General features: G+C 45.6%; 1 protein-coding gene across 5 annotated transcripts in view; it reads left to right on the top strand.

Moving 5' to 3' along the window:
- Nucleotides 1-18716, top strand: part of LOC136655340 (probable E3 ubiquitin-protein ligase HERC3) — a 73736-nt gene extending 55020 nt beyond the window's left edge. For 3 of the 5 annotated variants that reach the window (XM_066631706.1, XM_066631709.1, XM_066631707.1), the window contains exons 15-25: nucleotides 77-211; nucleotides 638-661; nucleotides 748-837; nucleotides 3185-3355; nucleotides 4876-5019; nucleotides 5174-5340; nucleotides 6912-6978; nucleotides 8521-8603; nucleotides 11905-12088; nucleotides 14896-14998; nucleotides 16987-18716. In XM_066631706.1, the coding sequence (XP_066487803.1) occupies nucleotides 77-211; nucleotides 638-661; nucleotides 748-837; nucleotides 3185-3355; nucleotides 4876-5019; nucleotides 5174-5340; nucleotides 6912-6978; nucleotides 8521-8603; nucleotides 11905-12088; nucleotides 14896-14998; nucleotides 16987-17195 (1377 nt within the window). In that variant the 3' untranslated portion in view covers nucleotides 17196-18716. The remainder of the gene's footprint in view (nucleotides 1-76; nucleotides 212-637; nucleotides 662-747; nucleotides 838-3184; nucleotides 3356-4875; nucleotides 5020-5173; nucleotides 5341-6911; nucleotides 6979-8520; nucleotides 8604-11904; nucleotides 12089-14895; nucleotides 14999-16986) is intronic. The other 2 variants (XM_066631710.1, XM_066631708.1) reach the window with 1 other exon arrangement.
- The last annotated feature ends 537 nt before the right edge of the window (nucleotides 18717-19253 follow it).

Raw genomic sequence — 19253 nt, forward strand, 5'->3', positions numbered from 1 at the left:
TTGACACTGTCCTGTATGAAGGAACTTTTCATTGCCTCTCCTAGTCCATTCATTTTCTTTTTCTTTTTCAAATCAGGTAAATCAGAAAGTTAAACATGTAGAATATGACAAGTTTTATATCCCAGAGATTTCCAGCCTGGTGGATATTCAGGAAGATTACCTGATGTGGTTCTTGCATGAAGCTGGAATGGTAAAAGACTTCATCATCTGGGTGTGTGTTGTGGGGCGAGGGAGGGGAAGGGGCAGGAATAACCTGGGGCATAGCTATAAGGCCAAGTGAACTCTGCATCAGGACTGTGCGCTAACTAAATGCATGGGGATACTTCTTCACCGAGAACCATCCTAGGCTGGTTAGGAGGGTGCACTAAAACTTGAAAAACAGAGCTGCTGAAACGGTCTATGTGAAACTATTAGAGTCCCAGATTTAGACTGGGGAGAATCTCATCGTAATCCCGACAAAGTTTACTGGGGACCGTGGGCGAGTCACCTGTGTCACAGGGTTGTAGGGGAGGGTTAAGGGAACATACACCATGTAACCTCTCCCTCTTCCCAAACACTTTGAAGAAAGGGTGGGATAAAAATGTAATAATAATGCCTTGGTCAAAAGCTCACATCTCTTTTTCTCCTCCCTCTGCAGAAAGTAAGACCAGCTATCATGCAGGTAAAAATTCCACTGACTTCTGCCCCAGTAGTAGTCATTGGAAGCCTGGGCTGCCACGACTAAATCCAGCTGCTCTTCCTTTCCAGGACACCGTGACCCTGTGCTCGTACCCATTCATCTTTGATGCACAAGCCAAGACCAAGATGCTGCAGACGGATGCCGAACTCCAGATGCAGGTATCTGGGCCTCCCTTGTTCTGCCTCCCTGCTCTGCTGCCTTCCCCTATGCAAGGAAGTCATGCTTACTCCTAATTCATATGCTGATGTGGTTATGTGCGCAGTCTAGCAGAGCGTAGAATAGCTGAAAGCTCTCTCTTTGTTTTGATCAGGGCAGTCAAGAGATAGGTTGGGATCCACTGGTACTACAGGTTGAACCTCATTATTCACCTGGGTTCCCTTCCAAGCAAAAAAACTATAGCAAATCCTTTGAAAATCCATTGAAAATCCATTGAAAAAACAAAGTTTCTTTGCTCCAGTGATTTAAAAACAGCCTTGCTGACCTTTGTGATGTAAGATAAGAGTCTTTAACAAGACAATCCATCAATCAGTCCTCCTCAAGGCGCTTCACTCAGCCCCTCCCTTCACCAATGCAAAGCGATCACCTTTCTTTCTCAGGGGGAAGGGAGGGGTCCACTGGAGAGATAAGGATTGATGGATTGTCAGCCAGCTCCCCCCTCTCATTAAGGAGGCTATTGTTAAAGGACTGTTCAGTTTTTTAAACTGATTTTAAAGGGATGCATTTTTCCCCTTCTCCAGGGATCAGCACGTTCCTTCTCATTTGCAGTGGCCATTTGTGGCCATTTATGTTGAGTAAAATGTGTATAAAAAATCCATGTATAAATAGGCTGGACCTGTATTCTGTAGTGTACATCATCAAGCATTTTTGACTTCAGGCTGCCTCCCATAAACATGACAAGAAAAAGGTTCCCTGTCCAAATTAGGCTGCTGAAATGAAGAAAGCCTGGGGGTAACCGAGGAGTGGATTTTAGTATGAAAGGATAGCTCTGGTACTGAAAAGTGGAGGCATTCCATTCCCTCATTCTGTGTTTGCCCCCCTGAATTTGCATTCTGTTTTAAAAATTAAAGCGTTGGGAGATGCAATCACATATCTCCCAGATAATGTGTCGTCTGGCTCCAGTTCATGCTGGTGATTGGCTTGACATGACTGAGACTTCCTCTTGCTAATTGCTATATGGGCATTTTAAAAATGAATTTGTACTGAGGGCCCAATCCTATCCAATTTTCCAGGGCCGGTGCAGCTGTGCCAGTGGGGCATGCTCTGCATCCTTTGGTGGGGAGGCAGTCACAGAGGCCTCCTCAAGGTAAGGGAACCTTTGTTCCCTTACCTCCAGGCTGCATTGCAGCTGCACTGGTGCTGGAAAGTCGAATAGGATTGGGCCCTGAGTTGGTGCAGCACAGGATGATATATTTTGCAAGAAGGAGACTAGAATTCTGTATTTTGTTTGGCAAGAGCTGCTGCTAGAGCAAGGGTGAAGCGTGCATACTTTCCACGAGATGGCACTAGTATAAAGAATACTGGCAACTCTTGGTTTTCTCAGTATTAATTTGCACATTTTTGAAATAGCGCGATTTGCAAATTAAGACTGGAAGTGCAATTGGCATGGGCTCACTTTTAAAATATAAGAGAGCAGGCATAGTTTGACTTGAATGAACACTAGATGTACAGAAGGACAACACTAGATGCACAGGGTGTAAGGGATTTTTCATCTCCTTATCCAAATGGAAGAAAAAGGAGAACTCTGAGCTGACACTCACAACACGAAGCTCTATGAACTCGTATGATAATCATCCCATTATTTTCAGCTCTCTAACTCATTTCTCTTGAGTGCTTCCTGTTAGTGTTTGCAGAGAGCAAAGAACTAGCGAGTCACAGGAGGGCTGCAGTCACAGGCAGATGTGATGGCAGGAGGAATTTTTGAACCATGGATAATTGAAACCACAGATATGGGATCCGCAGATGCAGGGGGAAACCTATACTTCATTTAAATCATTCAAGGACTGTTAAGAACATAAGCATAGCCCTGCTGGATCAGGCCAAAGGCCCATCTAGTCCAGCTTCCTGTATCTCACAGTAGCCCACCAAATGCCCCACAAGACAACAGACACAACCTGTGGCCTGGTGCCCTCCCCTGCATCTGGCAATCAGAGGCAGCCTGCCTCTGAAACCAAGAGCTTGCACATACCTGCTATGACTTGTAACCCATAATGAACTTCTCCTCCAGAAATTTGTTCAATCCCCTCTTAAAGGCATCCAGGCAGGATGCCATCACTACATCTTGTGGCAAAGTGTTCCACAAACTAATTACAGGCTGGGTAAAGTATTGTGTACTTGACTTTTGATTTTGCCTGATTTAAATTTGTAATTCAACCCTTTTTTTTCCCCCCCTTATGGCAACCAGAACAGTTTTCCTCGTCAGTAGGGAGAGGTTTTAGGGAAGAGAGAAAGGAAAAAGTGCTGGGGCAAGCGGGTCTTGCCCTTTCATCTTGATTTTATATGTTCTAGGTAGCCATCAGCGGAGCAAATTTGCAGAATGTCTTCATGCTTCTTACCCTGGAGCCCCTCCTAGCTCGAAGTCCATTCCTTGTCCTTCATGTCCGTCGAAGCAACTTGGTTGGGGATGCTTTGAGAGAGTTGAGCATCCACTCGGATATCGACTTGAAAAAGCCTCTGAAGGTAAGGTCTGCGGTTCCTCTCTCACAGATGGGTTTCATAAGCTGTGTGGCTGTCAGTTCTCATTGAGGTTGTCATGCTCGTCTCGGCTGTACCACTTCTGACTGCAGGTGGTAAAATGAGTAAATAAAAGGGAAAAAGTTATAGCAGAAACCTTAACCTAATAAGACTAAGGGCACTTAGACTAAGGACACCTAATAAGACTAAGGGAGCAATCCTAACCGGCAATTATGCCGGTATAGGTGCTCTGGAGGAGTCGCAAAGTGCCGTAAAGCACGTTTGCGCCTCCTTAGGCGGGAGCTGCGTCGGCGCATCCAGATACGCTGACGCGCGGACGGAGGCAGAAGCGAGCACGCGGCACAAGCAGCAAAGGTAGGTGTGGGGGTGGGGTGGGGAGGGGCAGGAGGGAGTGTTACTGGGAGGGTGGAGGGGGACCTGGGGGTGGGCGCGCAGGACCGGGGGCTGGGCACGCGCGCCCAGTTATGCCGGATCCCAACCGCCGTCCCCGTCAAGCCACTCCGCTCTCGTCGGACTTGCGGCACCTCTGGAGGTGGCACAGGTCCAAGGAGACCCATAGGGGCGACAGCCCTTACCCAGGGGTAAGGGGAAGAGCTTCCCCTTGCCCCTGGCTGAGCCGCTGCTTGCTGCAATCCCACGTTGGATGCAGTGCAAGCCTCTTGGCTTGCCTGCTCCAGCACGGGTTAGGATTGCGCCCTAAGGGCACTAACCAGGTCTACTTAGAAGTAAGTCCTATTTTGTTCAATGGGGCTTACTCTCAGGAAAATGTGGTTAGGGTTGCAGCCACAGGGCACAGTCCTAACCAACTTTCCAGCACTGACATAGCTGTGCCAGTGGGGCATGAGCGGATCCTCCATTTGGGGAGCAGTCATGGAGACCTCCTCAAGGTAAGGCAATGTTTGTTTCCTGACCTCAGAGTTGCATTGCCCTTATGTCAGTGCTGGAAAGTTGGTTAGGATTGTGGCCTAAGAGCGCAATCCTAACCAACTCTCCAGCATTGACATAGCTATGCCAATATGGCGTGCACTGTGTCTTGCAGTGGGGAGGCAGTCAAGGGGACTCCTCAAGGTAAGGGCATGTTTGTTACCTTACCTTGGGGCTGCACTGTGGCTAGGTCAGTGCTGGAAAGTTGGTTAGAACTGCATCCAAAGAGAAGCAGTGTGTGCTGAATAAAATCCTCATCAACGTTCTCTTCAAGTCGATAAAATGATTGTTACTGTAAAATGTTTTTTTGTTTTGCAAGCTTGCATCACGTTGCCCTGAGTTACACTCTCCTTAAAAGCCATTTCTGCCCAACGTTGCATATGTGCAACAGAGATCACATGTGTACACCTGTGGGCTGGGCAGAAATGACTCAACAGCCATGGGTTGTATCTCTTTAGGATGGCAAGTGGTGATGTTCTAGAGCTGCCTGGGCAAATATGGCTTTCAAATGCCAAACATACCAAGTCTTGCCTAGCATGCATTAGGACAATTCCCATGGTTGGTTCTGTGCATTGTTGCAGGTGATCTTTGATGGTGAAGAGGCTGTTGATGCTGGCGGAGTCACAAAGGAGTTCTTCCTTCTGCTGCTGAAAGAGCTCCTGAATCCCATCTATGGAATGTTCACCTACTATTCAGAATCAAACCTGCTGTGGTTTTCCGATACTGTAAGTCATTGGCTTAATCATGCACTAGAGTTCCTGTTGAGCATGAGAGTAAATGTCTAAGGCTTTGGGGAGGGAGGGACAGAGGTTAGCAGCTTCCCAGCTCTTGGCCTGTCCTCTCCTCCATTTACAGTTCTTTCCCATTGTGTGTTTGAAGTGTTTTGTAGAGCACAACTGGTTCCACCTCATTGGCATCATCTGTGGCTTGGCTATATACAACTTCACGGTAGTGGATCTCCAGTTTCCACTGGCTCTGTACAAGAAACTCCTGAATGTGAAGCCTGACTTAGAAGACCTGAAGGAGCTGTCACCTGTGGAAGGGAGGTAGGAAGCCTTCACAGTATGTTTTGTATGAATAATTGGGGTAGGATTGCAGTTGCATTTTGAGGGGGAAAGTGGACGTAAGGAGGATATGGCCTTGTTGAGAGAGGCAAAGGAGTACGTATTCTATTTGTCCATCCTTTGCATGCACCAAAGCAAAGTTTGGACTGCACACCTGTTGCTACAAACTGATATTAACTTTGCTTTGAGGAGGTGGCTTTTCTTTTCCTTTCCTATATCCATAAAAACAAACTCACAACCAAACAGTACAATTGTATATGATGTTTATCAAAGAGAGAATAACTTAGAACAGTTGAACACCATCCCAACATGTGGCATTTTACTACAGGTGTGTGCCACTTAACAACATAGATACTTCTCCTCTCCCTGGTGTTGTGTGATTATGTTGTTAAGCAAACATCTAGTGCCTTGGTTGTGTAAACAGACATCTAGTGCTCCATCTAGTGCCTTGGTTGTGTAAACAGACACTCTCTGCCAGACACTCTGATGCACAGTCTACTGGAGACTGATTGCCTGCATTAAGAGCCTCTTTATTAACACACACTCTGCTACAGGCTATGGGAGACCTGACTGCCTCATTAAGAGCCCCTTTATTGTGCTTTGACCACCGTCATATATGTGGTTCGTCATTAACCAGAAGGTCATTAAGCGGTGCATGCCTGTATATGTAACTGACATCCTTTTTTTCCCCAACAACCCTGTGTAATTCTTTTTTTCTCTCTCTCTCTTTTCCCTTCCTTTTTCATCTGGTAATATACACACTTGCTAATGAATGCCTCATTTTCCAAGTATGTATATACATTTATACAACCACATGAATAGTGGGGCTATTGAACATTTCCACTATGAAGTAATCAATATATTTTGTGGTTGTTAATAAAGAGTAATTCCACATCAATGACTGTGAGAATTTTTTTTTTAAATGACCCCATACACTCTAACCCAGGGGTGCCCAAACCCCGGCCCTGGGGCCACTTGCGGCCCTCAAGGCCTCTCAATGCAACCCTCAGGAGCCCCCAGTCTCCAATGAGCCGCTGGCCCTCTGGAGATTTGTTGGAGCCCACACTGGCCCGATGCATCTGCTCTCAGCGTGAGGGCAACTGTTTGACCTCTCGCATGAGCTGTGGGATGAGGGCTTCCACCACTGCTTGCTGTTTCACTCTGTGATGTAGTAGCGGCAGCAAAGGAAAGGCCAGTCTTGCTTTGTGCAAGGCCTTTTACAGGCCTTGAGCTATTTCAAGACCTTCAATCATTCATATAAGTTCATCTTTAATATAGTCATTTATGTAAATTTATTCAAATTTTAAATGTAAATTAATTCTTTTTTCCCCACCCCCCCCGACAGTGTCAGAAAGATGATTTGGCCCTCCTGCCAAAAACTTTGGACACCCCTGCTCTAACCCTTTTTTTCTTCAATTATTTCACAGATTTGCTTCCAGAATGTGTTAATAGAAGGACAAGGGTGGGGTTTTATTAAGTGCGCAAACATCATATCTCAGACAGCTGATTTCTTTGTCCCGCTTCGTCCTATCTTTTCTTTGCTTCATTTGTAGGAGTCTTCAACAGCTATTAGATTACCCGGGGGAGGATGTTGAAGAAGCATTCTGCCTCTATTTTACAGTAAGACCAATTACTATGTTTGGGGCTTGGGAGGAGAGATTTGTTTGTGTTTAGGCAAACTGACAGTACAATCCTATATGTACCTATTAAAAAGTTAGTCCTAGTAAGTTCAATGGGGCTTACTCCCAGGAAAGCATGATTAGGATTGCAGCCTGAGGTTGTGTGTCTTGGCCAAGCCCCAGATCTGTTCATCGAATGCCTTCATCACTGGCACACTTCAGGGAGAGTTTTTAGCTATACATTGAAGTCATGTTGATTCTATTTGAAATCATGCTAGCTTAAATTTTCCCTGGATTTCCTTTTAAAGCCACAAAATTCAGGGTGGCACCAAAATGGAAACAACTGTATCCACAAAATCCAGGGTGGGGTTGAGGGCAATTCAACATGGGTGCACAGTGTGGGAGAATTTTGTGCCCCCGTCAACTATTCCTTTTATAGAAACTGTAGATTGTAGTTGCAAAACATGTAAATGCAACATTCTAGAGCCCTGGAAAGGGGTGGGAAGGGGCAAGGAAGATGTGATATAAAATTCATTGCTGTCTAGCTTGGGGTTTTCCTTTAATTTCAATCAGCAGCTGTGCAGGGCCTGATCTGGATAGGACTGTGGTGTTGGGGCAGGAGGGATATTTATCCCTTTAAATTCCATGCTGGTTTCCTGTCAAAAATCACTCCCCCCCCATCCACCCCCAAGATACCATTGCTATTACTTTATATCAGGGGTGCCCAAACCCCAGCCCTGGGGCCACTTGCAGCCCTTGAGGCCTCTCAATGCGGCCCTCAGGGAGCCCCCAGTCTCCAATGAGCCTCTGGCCCTCCAGAGATTTGTTGGAGCCCACACTGACCCGACACAGCGTGAGGGCGACTGTTTGACCTCTTGTATGAGCTATGGGACGAGGGCTGTCTCCACTGCTTGTTGTTTCACGTCTGTGATGCAGTAGCGGCAGCAAAGGAAAAGCCAGCCTTGCTTTGTGCAAGGCCTTTTACAGGCCTTGAGCTATTGCAAGACCTTCATTCATTCATATAAGTTCATCTTTAATATATTCATTTATGTAAACATATGTAAATTTATTCAAATTTTAAATGTAAATTAATTCTCCCCCCCCCCCGGCCCCTGACACAGTGTTAGAGAGACGATGTGGCCCTCCTGCCAAAAACTTTGGACACCCCTGCTTTATATGTTTTGTCCATTGTAGGGTTCTGAACTCAGCATGGTCCTATTTGGGTTGTATTTGACTCCTTGATTTTTGTGGTGTGTATTCAAATTCGTCTGTTGTTAGGGCATCTGAGGGGAGTGCAGACTGATCCCTTATTTGGATGCATTCAACTTATGCAAAAATTACCTCCCCCCCCCCCCCACAGGACTATATAGTGAATTTTAAAAAGACTGCATTTGCTTTTTTCATGTTTTTTTTTTAACCTTCCAAAGCCCTTTCATTGAGCAATTATTAAAATATATCTACATGTTTACTATTCATTTTAAGCTAAGTTGATGAGAAGCGAAATAAAGAGATCTTTGTTTTCTTTTGGGGGTGTGAAAAATAGATATGCAGAGAGAGCTATGGAGTGACAGAGCAGAAGAGCCTAATACCCGATGGAGACAAAATTGCAGTGCAGAAGGACAACAGGTACGTGGGTTATAGATTGCAGGCTTTTGTTAACGCACATGCTTTGGTGATACATGCCTTGCTCATTTATATGTACCCCCAAGCATACATGTCTCAGGACCTTGTAGTCTTCAGTCACCATGCACATACCTACAAATAGTCACAATAAGAATAAAAGGGACTAGGAAGTGACGGAGTCCATTCAGTTTCAGACAACTGGGAAGTGAAGCGATTCCACTTGGGAGGGGTAACCCCTTTGATAGGGGTCATAGGGGCTACTTAAGAAGCGGGAGGCCAAAGCTGACAATAGATCAAAATGAGGACCTTCAATTAAAATGCCACTAACAAGGGGAAAACAGCACTTGTTTGACCTACCTGTATCTGTAATCCAAGGAGTCATCAATTCCAGAAATCATGCTTAAGGGGATAGTCATTTCATTGAAAGAGGCATCCCAATTATTTCTAGCTGTTATAGAGTATCAGAATAGAAGTTCATTCTGACCTGGGTAACTATCTATCAACACTCCAGTTGCTCACTTTAGAGGGGGCACAAAACTCATTTTACAGGTGGCCTGTGTTATCCATGGGTTCAGCATCCATGGGTACTGAGTTGTCCCACCCCCAAGCTTTCAAACGTAATTGGAGCTGTGCCTGTAATTGGTCAGGCCCGGAGACCCGCAGAGGTCACACACAACCACCCACAGCCTCTGCAAGCTTCAGAATGGTTGTTTAGGCAAAAACAAATGCTACTTCCAGTTTCTACATTCTGGGAAGGCTCACAATGGCATAAAAACCTCACTTCCAGTTTTACCTTAAAACCAGAAGTATTCTTTTTTGCCTAAATGGACGTTCTGAAGCCCGCAGAGGTCTTAGGCACTCATGTGGGGCCCCTGTGGGTCTTAGAAGGGCCTCTGAACCTGTTGGGAGCACAGCTTGGGGGGGGGGATGCTCAAATTTCAACATTTATCATGGAAATCATGCAGGTTTCCTTATCTGTGGGGGTTCCTAGAATGGAACCTCCATGGATAACCAGGGCCAACTGTAATTGATATCTGGTTGTTTTTGGTCGATGGATGTTCTGCTTCAAAGGGCCATGAGAAAGTCCATTCTTGGAACACAGGGCCTGCTTTTACTAGGTTCCCATCTCCCCTGTCTTCTGAAATACAAAGAGGGCCAGGCTTTCCTGCTAACACAGACACTGCTTCCCAAGAGACATTGCAAGGAATCAAAGTTTGGTTCAGGGGATCCAGCAGTACACCTGCAGTTTGCAATGCTCTCCTTGTGGCTGTGCGAGGGAAGGTGGCTGACTGTAGTTCTTTGTTGTGGCCATTTTGTCTCTCACCTAACAGTTTCAACAAAAGCCTCTTGGTAAAGACTCAGTACCTGGCACTGCAATATTAGAGTTTGTTGGAACAATGAGAAATGCATTAGAAAAGAAAAGGCCCCATTACTTGCAGTCCATCCCACCTTCTTTACTGACCTTTTGCATTTGTCTAGGGAAATACAGACCAATAAAATTGATTCCAAGTCCTACACAGCTCACTTTGTTCTGCTATATTTGCAATTCATTTACATAGACAGACATCATTCAGAACTTGGGGTGTTTCTGTTTCAAGTGGCTGAAAGAGAAGGGGGCGCTTCAGTTTATTCTTGGCTTACCTGTAAGAACATACAAAAAACTGGCAGGAACAGACCAAACATCCATACAGAGCATCCTTCTGTCCACGCTGTCCAACCTGGTATCTTCAGCGTAGTAAAGCAATAACATCCCCCCTTCCACTGATGCCTCCCGCCCCTGGAATTTGTGATCACTGGTATACAGCCTGCTTGTAAACCATGGAGACTTGGTATAGCCATTGTGACATCCACCCTCCTTGAGTGCTACGGTATTGAAGATTGTTCATGCACTGCAGAGGCCAAAAAAAACCAGGAGAGGGAGCCAAATTCTGTACTGAGATAATTCACCTGTACAGTATAGCATTTTTTGGTTGCGCAATATGAGTAAATTATGAAATTTTAACCCAGACTACATGTTTTTGCTAATTTCTGCATAATTTGTTTTGTTTCCACTGTGCATGGAGAAGGGACTATTTTAAACTGTGACTCATTAAACTGACTGCAGCCCATCAGCCCTATATGGTGGTCTACCAGCTGTTTGACACCCGCCCCCCTTATTTTTAGGAGGTAGGAAGCAAAGCCAGGAGTTCTGTCACGCTTCTGCTGGACTGAGTTGCATGGCTGTTGAGGTGTGTTTGACTTGGTGGATCATCATGGGATGCACAGAAGCAGAAAAGCATCGCTCCTAGAGCATGGGGTCCCCTAATGAAGTGGATTGGCAAGTGTTCCAGAACAGGCTGTGGAACTTATGGACATCCTGACTTATGGACGGCTGTTGCTGGATGGACTGCGCCTGCATAATAGCGCCGGCACAGCCGTTCTTAAGTCAGGGTGTCTGTAAATTGGGAATTATATATAAACTTATAGAATATGATGACACAAGATGTGGTGTTAGCAGTTAATTTAACCCATTTCTGCCCAACCCACAGGTATACACATTTGGTCCCTGTTGTGTATATGCAACATTGGGCAGGAACGGCTTAAGTCTGTCTGAAAGGGGCTTAGACCAGTGGTTCTCAAATGTTTTAGTGGTCTTAGTGGCTGCTGATTTATAAATGCTATGGGGTGTGCCTATAACAGTGATTGGGCAGCAGTGCTCTCTCCCCCCCCCCCGCAGCAGTAGCTTATTTAACCCTTGATGCACATAGCCTGATCTGCCCTGTCAGTTTTGCAACCCAGCAAAAATTTGATCATGACCCACTGGTGGGTTCAGGAGCTGCAGTTTGGGAACAAATTCATCTGTCACTGGCTGTGAGTCATGAAAGCTATTGCTGGATGTCTCATGTTCAAAGGCAGTATACCCCTGAACACCTGTTAAAATGGGAGGGGGGTGAACAGCAGCTGGCGGGTGCTCTTGGCTTCATGCCCTCTCTGTGGACTTCTTAGTGACATCAGGTTGGCCACTGTGGGATGCTGGGTTGGGCAGACCTCTGGCTGATCCCTGCAAGGCTGCTCTGAAGTTCCTTCTTCTCACCCCCCTCTGGTTTGCAAGATGACTTGATGAAGGGTGGGGTGGGGTGGAGAAAAGTCTGTGTTCCTGTTCTGGTGTTAATCAGGCAGCAGCTTCTTCCTGTGTTGTCCTCCTAAGCAACTTTTGGAAATCTGATCCTTTTTTTAAATTGAATTGGTGGCTTTCAGTTCTTTTGATGTCACTCTTGCTTTCATGCAGCATTAATGCATAGCAGTGTTTCTTGCAATCTTCCAGGGAGGACTTTGTGGATGCCTATGTGAATTACATCTTCAACGTTTCGGTGCATGAGTGGTACACGGCTTTCTCCACTGGTTTCCTGAAAGTGTGCGGTGGGAAGGTTCTGGAACTCTTCCAGCCCACTGAGCTGAGGGCTATGATTGTAGGCAACAGCAACTACAACTGGAATGAATTGGAGGAGGTGAGCAGACTTTGTAGCATCACTGCAGACGTGTATGGAGGAGAAGCATAGAACTGGCTGCTTGCAAGTTCACCCAGTGTGTGACCTAACAGGGGTGTGGCTTTGACTGTGCTTGTCACCTCACTCTGCCTACCTGCCCTGGCTTGCTGTGGGCTTTATTTTATTTAATACATTTGTAAACTAGCTTTCTATTCAAGTCCTACCTGAAAGCAGAGATGGAGTGGTGTGGGGACAAGGTGACCAGATATCATAATCATAAAAGAGGACAAGGCACCCCAAAATGTAGGACATCCAAGAGAAATGTAGGACATGACAAAATAAAAGCCAGAAACACTCGTATATTGATTTAATGTGGTTAATTTAAATGTTATATTGGTTGGCAACCTTCAGTCTCGAAAGACTATGGTATAAGCCTACAGCAGCTGGTATTCCCAGGTGGTCTCCCATCCAAGTACTAACCAGGCCAGACCCTGCTTAGCTTTTGAGATCAGACAAGATCGGGCATGTGCAGGGTAACAGTTGCTACTAAATGTTATATTACGAATTATTATATTTAAAACTATATTACCTATAATTAGCTATAAGGTAATTACCTATAATTACCTATATTACCTATAAGGGAGGGCACCAGAATGAGGTCTCTTGTTATCTGGTGTGCTCCCTGGGGCATTTGGTGGGCCGCTGTGAGATACAGGAAGCTGGACTAGATGGGCCTATGGCCTGATCCAGTGGGGCTGTTCTTATGTTCTTAACTACAATTCCCAGGAGGCCTTGCAGGTCTTCTTATTGTCTGGTGTGCTCCCTGGGGCATTTGGTGGGCCGCTGTGAGATACAGGAAGCTGGACTAGATGGGCCTATGGCCTGATCCAGTGGGGCTGTTCTTATGTTCTTAACTACAATTCCCAGGAAGCCTTGCAGGTCTCTTGTTATCTGGTGTGCTCCCAGGGGCATTTGGTGGGCTGCTGTGAGATACAGGAAGCTGGACTCGATGGGCCTATGGCCTGATCCAGTGAGGCTGTTCTTATGTAATTTATTACATATAATTTATTAATTACAAGAGGGCTATAAACCACCTGCTGGGGCCTACTCACAGGGAAAAGGAGGACGTTTAAGTTATTTTCCAGGACGCAAGGCTAAAAAAGAGGACATATGGTCATCCTGTGGGAGAAGAGGTTTGGAGCCAGGGAGGACAAGTGACACATGGAAGCATGGGTGCCAGGAAGTGGGAGGTGTATGGGTGGAGATTAAGCACCCAATCCTATTCTCTTCCAGTGCCAGCACAGAGCTCTAGCGCTAGCGCTAGATGCTGTAAACATGCCGTAAAGCATGTTTATGGCACCAGGAGAGCAAGGAGCGGTGGCGCTGGGACTGTGCCAGTTGGACCAGCAGAGACTTGCTGATGGATCCCTGTGCTGGACAGAAAAGCCCAACAAGGAACTCCTTCAAAAGTGATGGGGACAGAGCTCACTGGCGGAGCACATGCTAAAGGTCCCCTGAATGTTTTAGTTCCCTGCATCTCCAGTTAAAGGATCAGATGACAGGAGAAAGCTCTGCTCAAGACTCAGATGAATCGGTACCAGTCAGAGGAGACCATACTCAGCCATATGGACCAGTGAGCTGACTCGGTACAAGGCAACTTAGTATGTTCAGTGATGTTTCTAGCTTGTTGTTGCACAGATAACCTAGCACAGTGTTTCTCACACGTTTAGCAGTGGGACCCACTTTTTAGAATGAGAATCTGTCAGGACCCACCGGAAGTGATGTCATAACCGGAAGTGACATCATCAAGCAGGAAAACTTTTAACAATCCTAGGCTGCAATCCTACCCACACTTACCCAGGAGTAAGTCCCATTGACTGTCATTGTTAAAAGCACATACACAGTAGCCTGTTAATAGTGCAGCTCTGTAATATTTCCCCAGATGCAGTCACAGACCATGGTAGGATCAAGTCTAATATATTAAAAATAAAATATTGAAATGAATGGGGACCCACCTGAAATTGACTTGCGACCCACCTAGTGGGTCCCTACAAACCGACAGTTTGAGAAACATTGACCTCGCAGATTCAGAAAGGAAAGTTGCACAGTGGACCCGCCTTATCTATAGGTCCATTTCAGTAAGAAAATAGTCAAAGTCAGTAAGAAAATAGACTTCCTGACCTTCACACCACAAAATCACGCTGTTTGCAGAGCAGTCTTCTGTGCTCCCGGAAGCCACTTCTCCCGGTTGCATGACCTTGGCCCTTGGCCCTTGGCCCTGGTTTGCCCCAGCATGGCTTCCAGAAGCACCAGAAGACTCTCCTGCAAGTGGCATGAAGGTAGGGAAGGCTATTTTCTTGCTGATTTTTACTGTTCTAAATGTTTTAAAAGGCAGATTACGGTATCTGTGGGTATCGGTATCTGTGGGGGAGGGATGGTGGCGGCAACAGTGGAATCGAACTGCCACAGATACCGAGGGACTACTGTAACTTCATGAGGTTTTGAGATACAGCACAAAGAATTTCCAATTCTGCCACATCTCTAAGCCATGGCATACAGATGATTAGAAACATTTGTGGTCTGTCTACAATGCAGAGTATTGTAGTGAGCATAGGCTACAATCCTATCCATGCTTACCTGGAAGTAAGCCCCCAATAGACTATAATGGAACTTACTTCTGAGTAGACATGCATAGGATTGGCCTCACAGGCTACCCGTTAAGTCTTTTTACAGAATTAAACGTGGCACTGTTCTCAAATTAAAACTATTTGCTATTATTGATGGCAAGTCTTTAAAAATGAGCTTTGACATTGGAGCCTGTTTTGCAGAGTGCCGTTTACAAGGGGGACTATTCAGCGACACACCCAACCGTGATCATGTTCTGGGAGACCTTCCATGAGTTTCCTCTGGAAAAGAAGAAAAGGTTTCTTTGTAAGTATCTAACTTGGGATTTTAGCAGGTTTAGAAAAAAAAAATATCTAGAGCTATAGGCTAATTCAAGGGTGGTGATTCTGAGGGGCAAAGCTCGTTCTTGACTTCTAAAGCACATTCTATGTCTTCCACTAGATGGTGCAGTTAAGGATGTTATGAAATAGGAAGCCTCCAATCTTGGTCTCTGCTCATGTTTTCTGTTGGGTGTAGAAAGTTTACAGACTAGCATTTCAGAAAGTGCTCATTTTTTCCTTGCAGGAAGTTTTTACATGGGCAGAGGAGTCTTAAAATACGCATGTTCCCCGGCCTGTACTCCAAAGTGGCACAGGCCAAGAAAGGGAATTACCGTGTGATTTTGCTAAATGTGAAGATCATTTTGAAGGTTGAGGGTTGGCAGATGCGGGCTGCTGGAGATAAGGTGCAGCCGCATTAATGGGAGCTGAAGTGCTCGTTAATGTATTAAAGGACCCAGAGACCCAGTGTCGACCCAATGTGCGGCGGCAGTGAAGAAGGCCAGTTCTAAGCTTGGGATCATTAGAAAAGGTATTGAGAACAAAACAGCTAATATTATAATGCCGTTGTACAAATCGATGGTAAGGCCACACCTGGAGTATTGTGTCCAGTTCTGGTCGCCACATCTCCAAAAGGACATAGTGGAAATGGAAAAGGTGCAAAAGAGAGCGACTAAGATGATTACGGGGCTGGAGCACCTTCCTTATGAGGAAAGGCTACGGCGTTTGGGCCTCTTCAGCCTAGAAAAGAGGCGCCTGAGGGGGGACATGATTGAGACATACAGAATTATGCAGGGGATGGACAGAGTGGATAAAGAGATGCTCTTTACACTCTCACATAACACCAGAACCAGGGGACAGCCACTAAAATTGAGTGTTGAGAGAGTTAGAACAGACAAAAGAAAATATTTCTTAACTCAGCGTGTGGTTGGTCTGTGGAACTCCTTGCCACAGGATGTGGTGATGGCATCTGGCCTGGATGCCTTTAAAAGGGGATTGGACAAGTGTCTGGAGGAAAAATCCATTATGGGTTACAAGCCATGATGTGTATGTGCAACCTCCTGATTTTAGAAATGGGCTATGTCAGAATGCCAGAGGCAAGGGAGGGCACCAGGTCTCTTGTTATCTGGTGTGCTCTGTGGGGCATTTGGTGGGCCGCTGTGAGATACATGAAGCTGGACTAGATGGGCCTATGGCCTGATCCAGTGGGGCTGTTCTTATGTTCTTATGACTGACTGTGCCTTTCAGATAATGACTGTGATCTTGTGGGAGGTTGGGGTGAGAGCTCTGCCCAGAGCTCCCATGAGACAGGGAAAAGTGAGCATGTACAGCTAAAGTACCTGATTTCCATGGAGAGCATAATAAGAACAGCCCCACTGGATCAGGCCATAGGCCCATCTAGTCCAGCTTCCTGTATCTCACAGCGGCCCACCAAATGCCCCAGGGAGCACACAAGACAACAAGAGACCTGCATCCTGGTAACCTCCCTTGCATCTGGCATTAAAGCGGGGAAGCCTCAGCAGAAGTGGGAGCTTGGAGAATGTGCAGCAAAGGGTTTTCTCCTTCCAGCAGTCCTTGGGAGCCCAGGGATGGGGTCGATGGAACTGTAGTTCTAAAGCAGCTGTAAAATGTGCATGTGTTACCATAGTATTGCCACTTGCTTGGCATCTTCCTGACTTGTCTGGTTTTTCCCAAGACCTGAGCTGGCTGCTGGTCTGCGCAATCACAGAGCTGAACAGCTCGAGTCAGTCCAGATGCCCCTTCTCTGCAGTGTGATGAGGGCTTTGTCTTTGCCTAGTTGTTTCCTTCCATCTTGCACTGGACCCAGAATACAGCACTCTTTCTTCATTTGAGAACAGAAGGAATTGGGCAAGGGGTGTGGCTGCCATGTAGGAGCAGCAGGGAGAATACCAGTGTGTTTGAAAGTGAGTCATGCCACCTATCTACATATGTAACAAGGATCCTTCCCTCCCTTAGTGTTTCTGACGGGCAGCGACCGCATCCCCATCTATGGCATGTCTAGTTTGCGGATTGTTATCCAGTCCACGTCCAGCGGGGAGCAGTACCTTCCTGTCGCTCACACCTGCTACAACCTCCTCGACCTGCCCAAGTATAGCAGCAAAGAAATCCTGAGCACGCGACTGACCCAAGCCATCGACCACTACGAGGGCTTCAGCTTAGCTTAAGGGGAGGACCGCCACCAACATGGACAGACCTGTACAGAAAGAATATCCTGTCTTGTTTTTATTTTTGTAAGGCAATGGGACACAGATGCTTGGGGGTGGGGTGGGGAGAGTGAGGACAGCATAGGATAAAAAGTCCCTGTGAAGACCAGTTAGCCTCCCCTGAGATTTCAGCTTTGATATTTTCAACCTATGAAATAAAGCATTTTAGGTTTGACTGATTATTTTTTTTAAAAGTCTTTTTTTCCTGCTTCTCCAATGCTCGTCAAAAACTAGTATTTGTAGCATTTGAGATTTCTTTGCCTTTTTCAAAGACAGACTGATAAACAAGGTGAATTAGATCTTTCTTCCTGTCCCTGTCCAGGCTATTAATTTATTTTCCATCAGCCTCCCCCCAAATGTAGATGTATCCCCCCCCCCAAAAAAAAATAATCAGCTTGCCTCCCAGGTCCAAGGATTTAAAAAAAACTGATATCCTTCTTTAATAGTAGTACCAGATAACTGTGAACTGGATATGATCTTAAAGTTGTTCTAGGGAAGGAGGGGGAAAAAAAAAGAATAATGAAGATTTTCAAATCAAGCTCCTCTATTTTTCCACTGAGATTGTCCACATAAAATGAGAGACATGGCAGAAAAAACAAAGATCTTTGTCTTTTGTTGGTCCTGAAGAATTCCTTTGCCCCGAATGTATGGGTAAGAAAAGGAAATTGAAATCACTGGGAGGGTTGTTCTAATTTGAGTGATGCAGTTGGATTTTTTTTTTAAAGGTGTACGTACTTCAGTGCAGTGCCGTGTTTCCAGCTTCCTTCTGTTCAGGGACAGGATTTTGGTGTTGTCTTTTGCACAGATCATTGATCTCTTCCCTCACTGTGCATGCAGTTGGAATCCCTTGCAAGGCACTGTTGAACTTCCCCTGTGGGCCCCCCCCTAGCCTGCTACACCTCTGAAAATAGTCAAGGGGAGAGGTCCATATTTGCTTCCCATAGAAAGATCTAGTGCATCCCCTCTTTTCCTTAGGGTCCTGGCACTGTTTACACTGATCTTTCTGCTTACCATTTTCTGGGCCCCCTCTTCTCTCAACCCATTCCTCAGAAGAGCCCCTTCTTTACCAGAATGACAGGATAAGCTCTCCTGTTTCCTAAGAGCTAGTGCAAATCTTAATTTAAACTCCCTACAATTGGAAAATAGTTTCTATTTATATAACACGGTGGCCCCAGCCAGCTAAAGTCATTTGAAAGTAAGTTCCCTAGGAAGCAATGGCATTTGGGTTGGTCATAATTAACTTGAGCTGGTTTGGGGTCACGCTATTTATGTACCTTGTTTCACCATAGCATTGAACCATATTTTGCGGCTATTGATGAAGGGCTGTGAAGGCGTTAGGGGCTAAAAAAAATTAAAAAGATACCTGTTTTGCTATTTCAGTAGCTGATCAGGCTCTTTGTAATACACCATTAAATGCAGCTCTATTGAAATGTTTATTTTCTATGTGTGTGTACATAGTCTGGTATTATGCAATAAAGTTAATGTTTCCTTCAGTTTTATATTTTTGTGTTCCTAGAGAAATTCTCTCGCTTCTCTTTCCACGAGAAGCATTAAGCAGATGGCAACAAGCATAAGCTGTGCTTACAAGACCACATGTGTGTTGTACAGTGGTGTTGCTGGGGGGCTGTGGGGGATGCAGGCCACCCTAGGTGATGTGTGCAGGGGGGTGACCCCACTACTCACCATAATTTTTAAAATGTTGGCATTTTTAATTAATACCATTATGTTATATATCAATCTATATGTAATTTCATGCAGAATGCAATGAAACAAACCCTGTTGAAATATATTCTCTCAAAAGTTATAGCCAAAAAACCAGCGGTGTGGGGCAATGGTACATCATCTTGCCCACTGCCTGGGGCGTTGACCTGCCCACTGCATGGGAGAGGGTCTGTCATCGGGATAATGCTCTGACCTCCAGTGATGCCACTGGTGCTGTACTTTTTTGACCAACAAAGTCAAAGGGGCCAGTTCAAATGCGCATTTACAGGATGGATGGGCTCATCAACACATATAGGA

Source organism: Tiliqua scincoides, chromosome 6 (genome assembly GCF_035046505.1).
Source record: "Tiliqua scincoides isolate rTilSci1 chromosome 6, rTilSci1.hap2, whole genome shotgun sequence".
Classification (NCBI taxonomy): Eukaryota; Metazoa; Chordata; class Lepidosauria; order Squamata; family Scincidae; genus Tiliqua; species Tiliqua scincoides.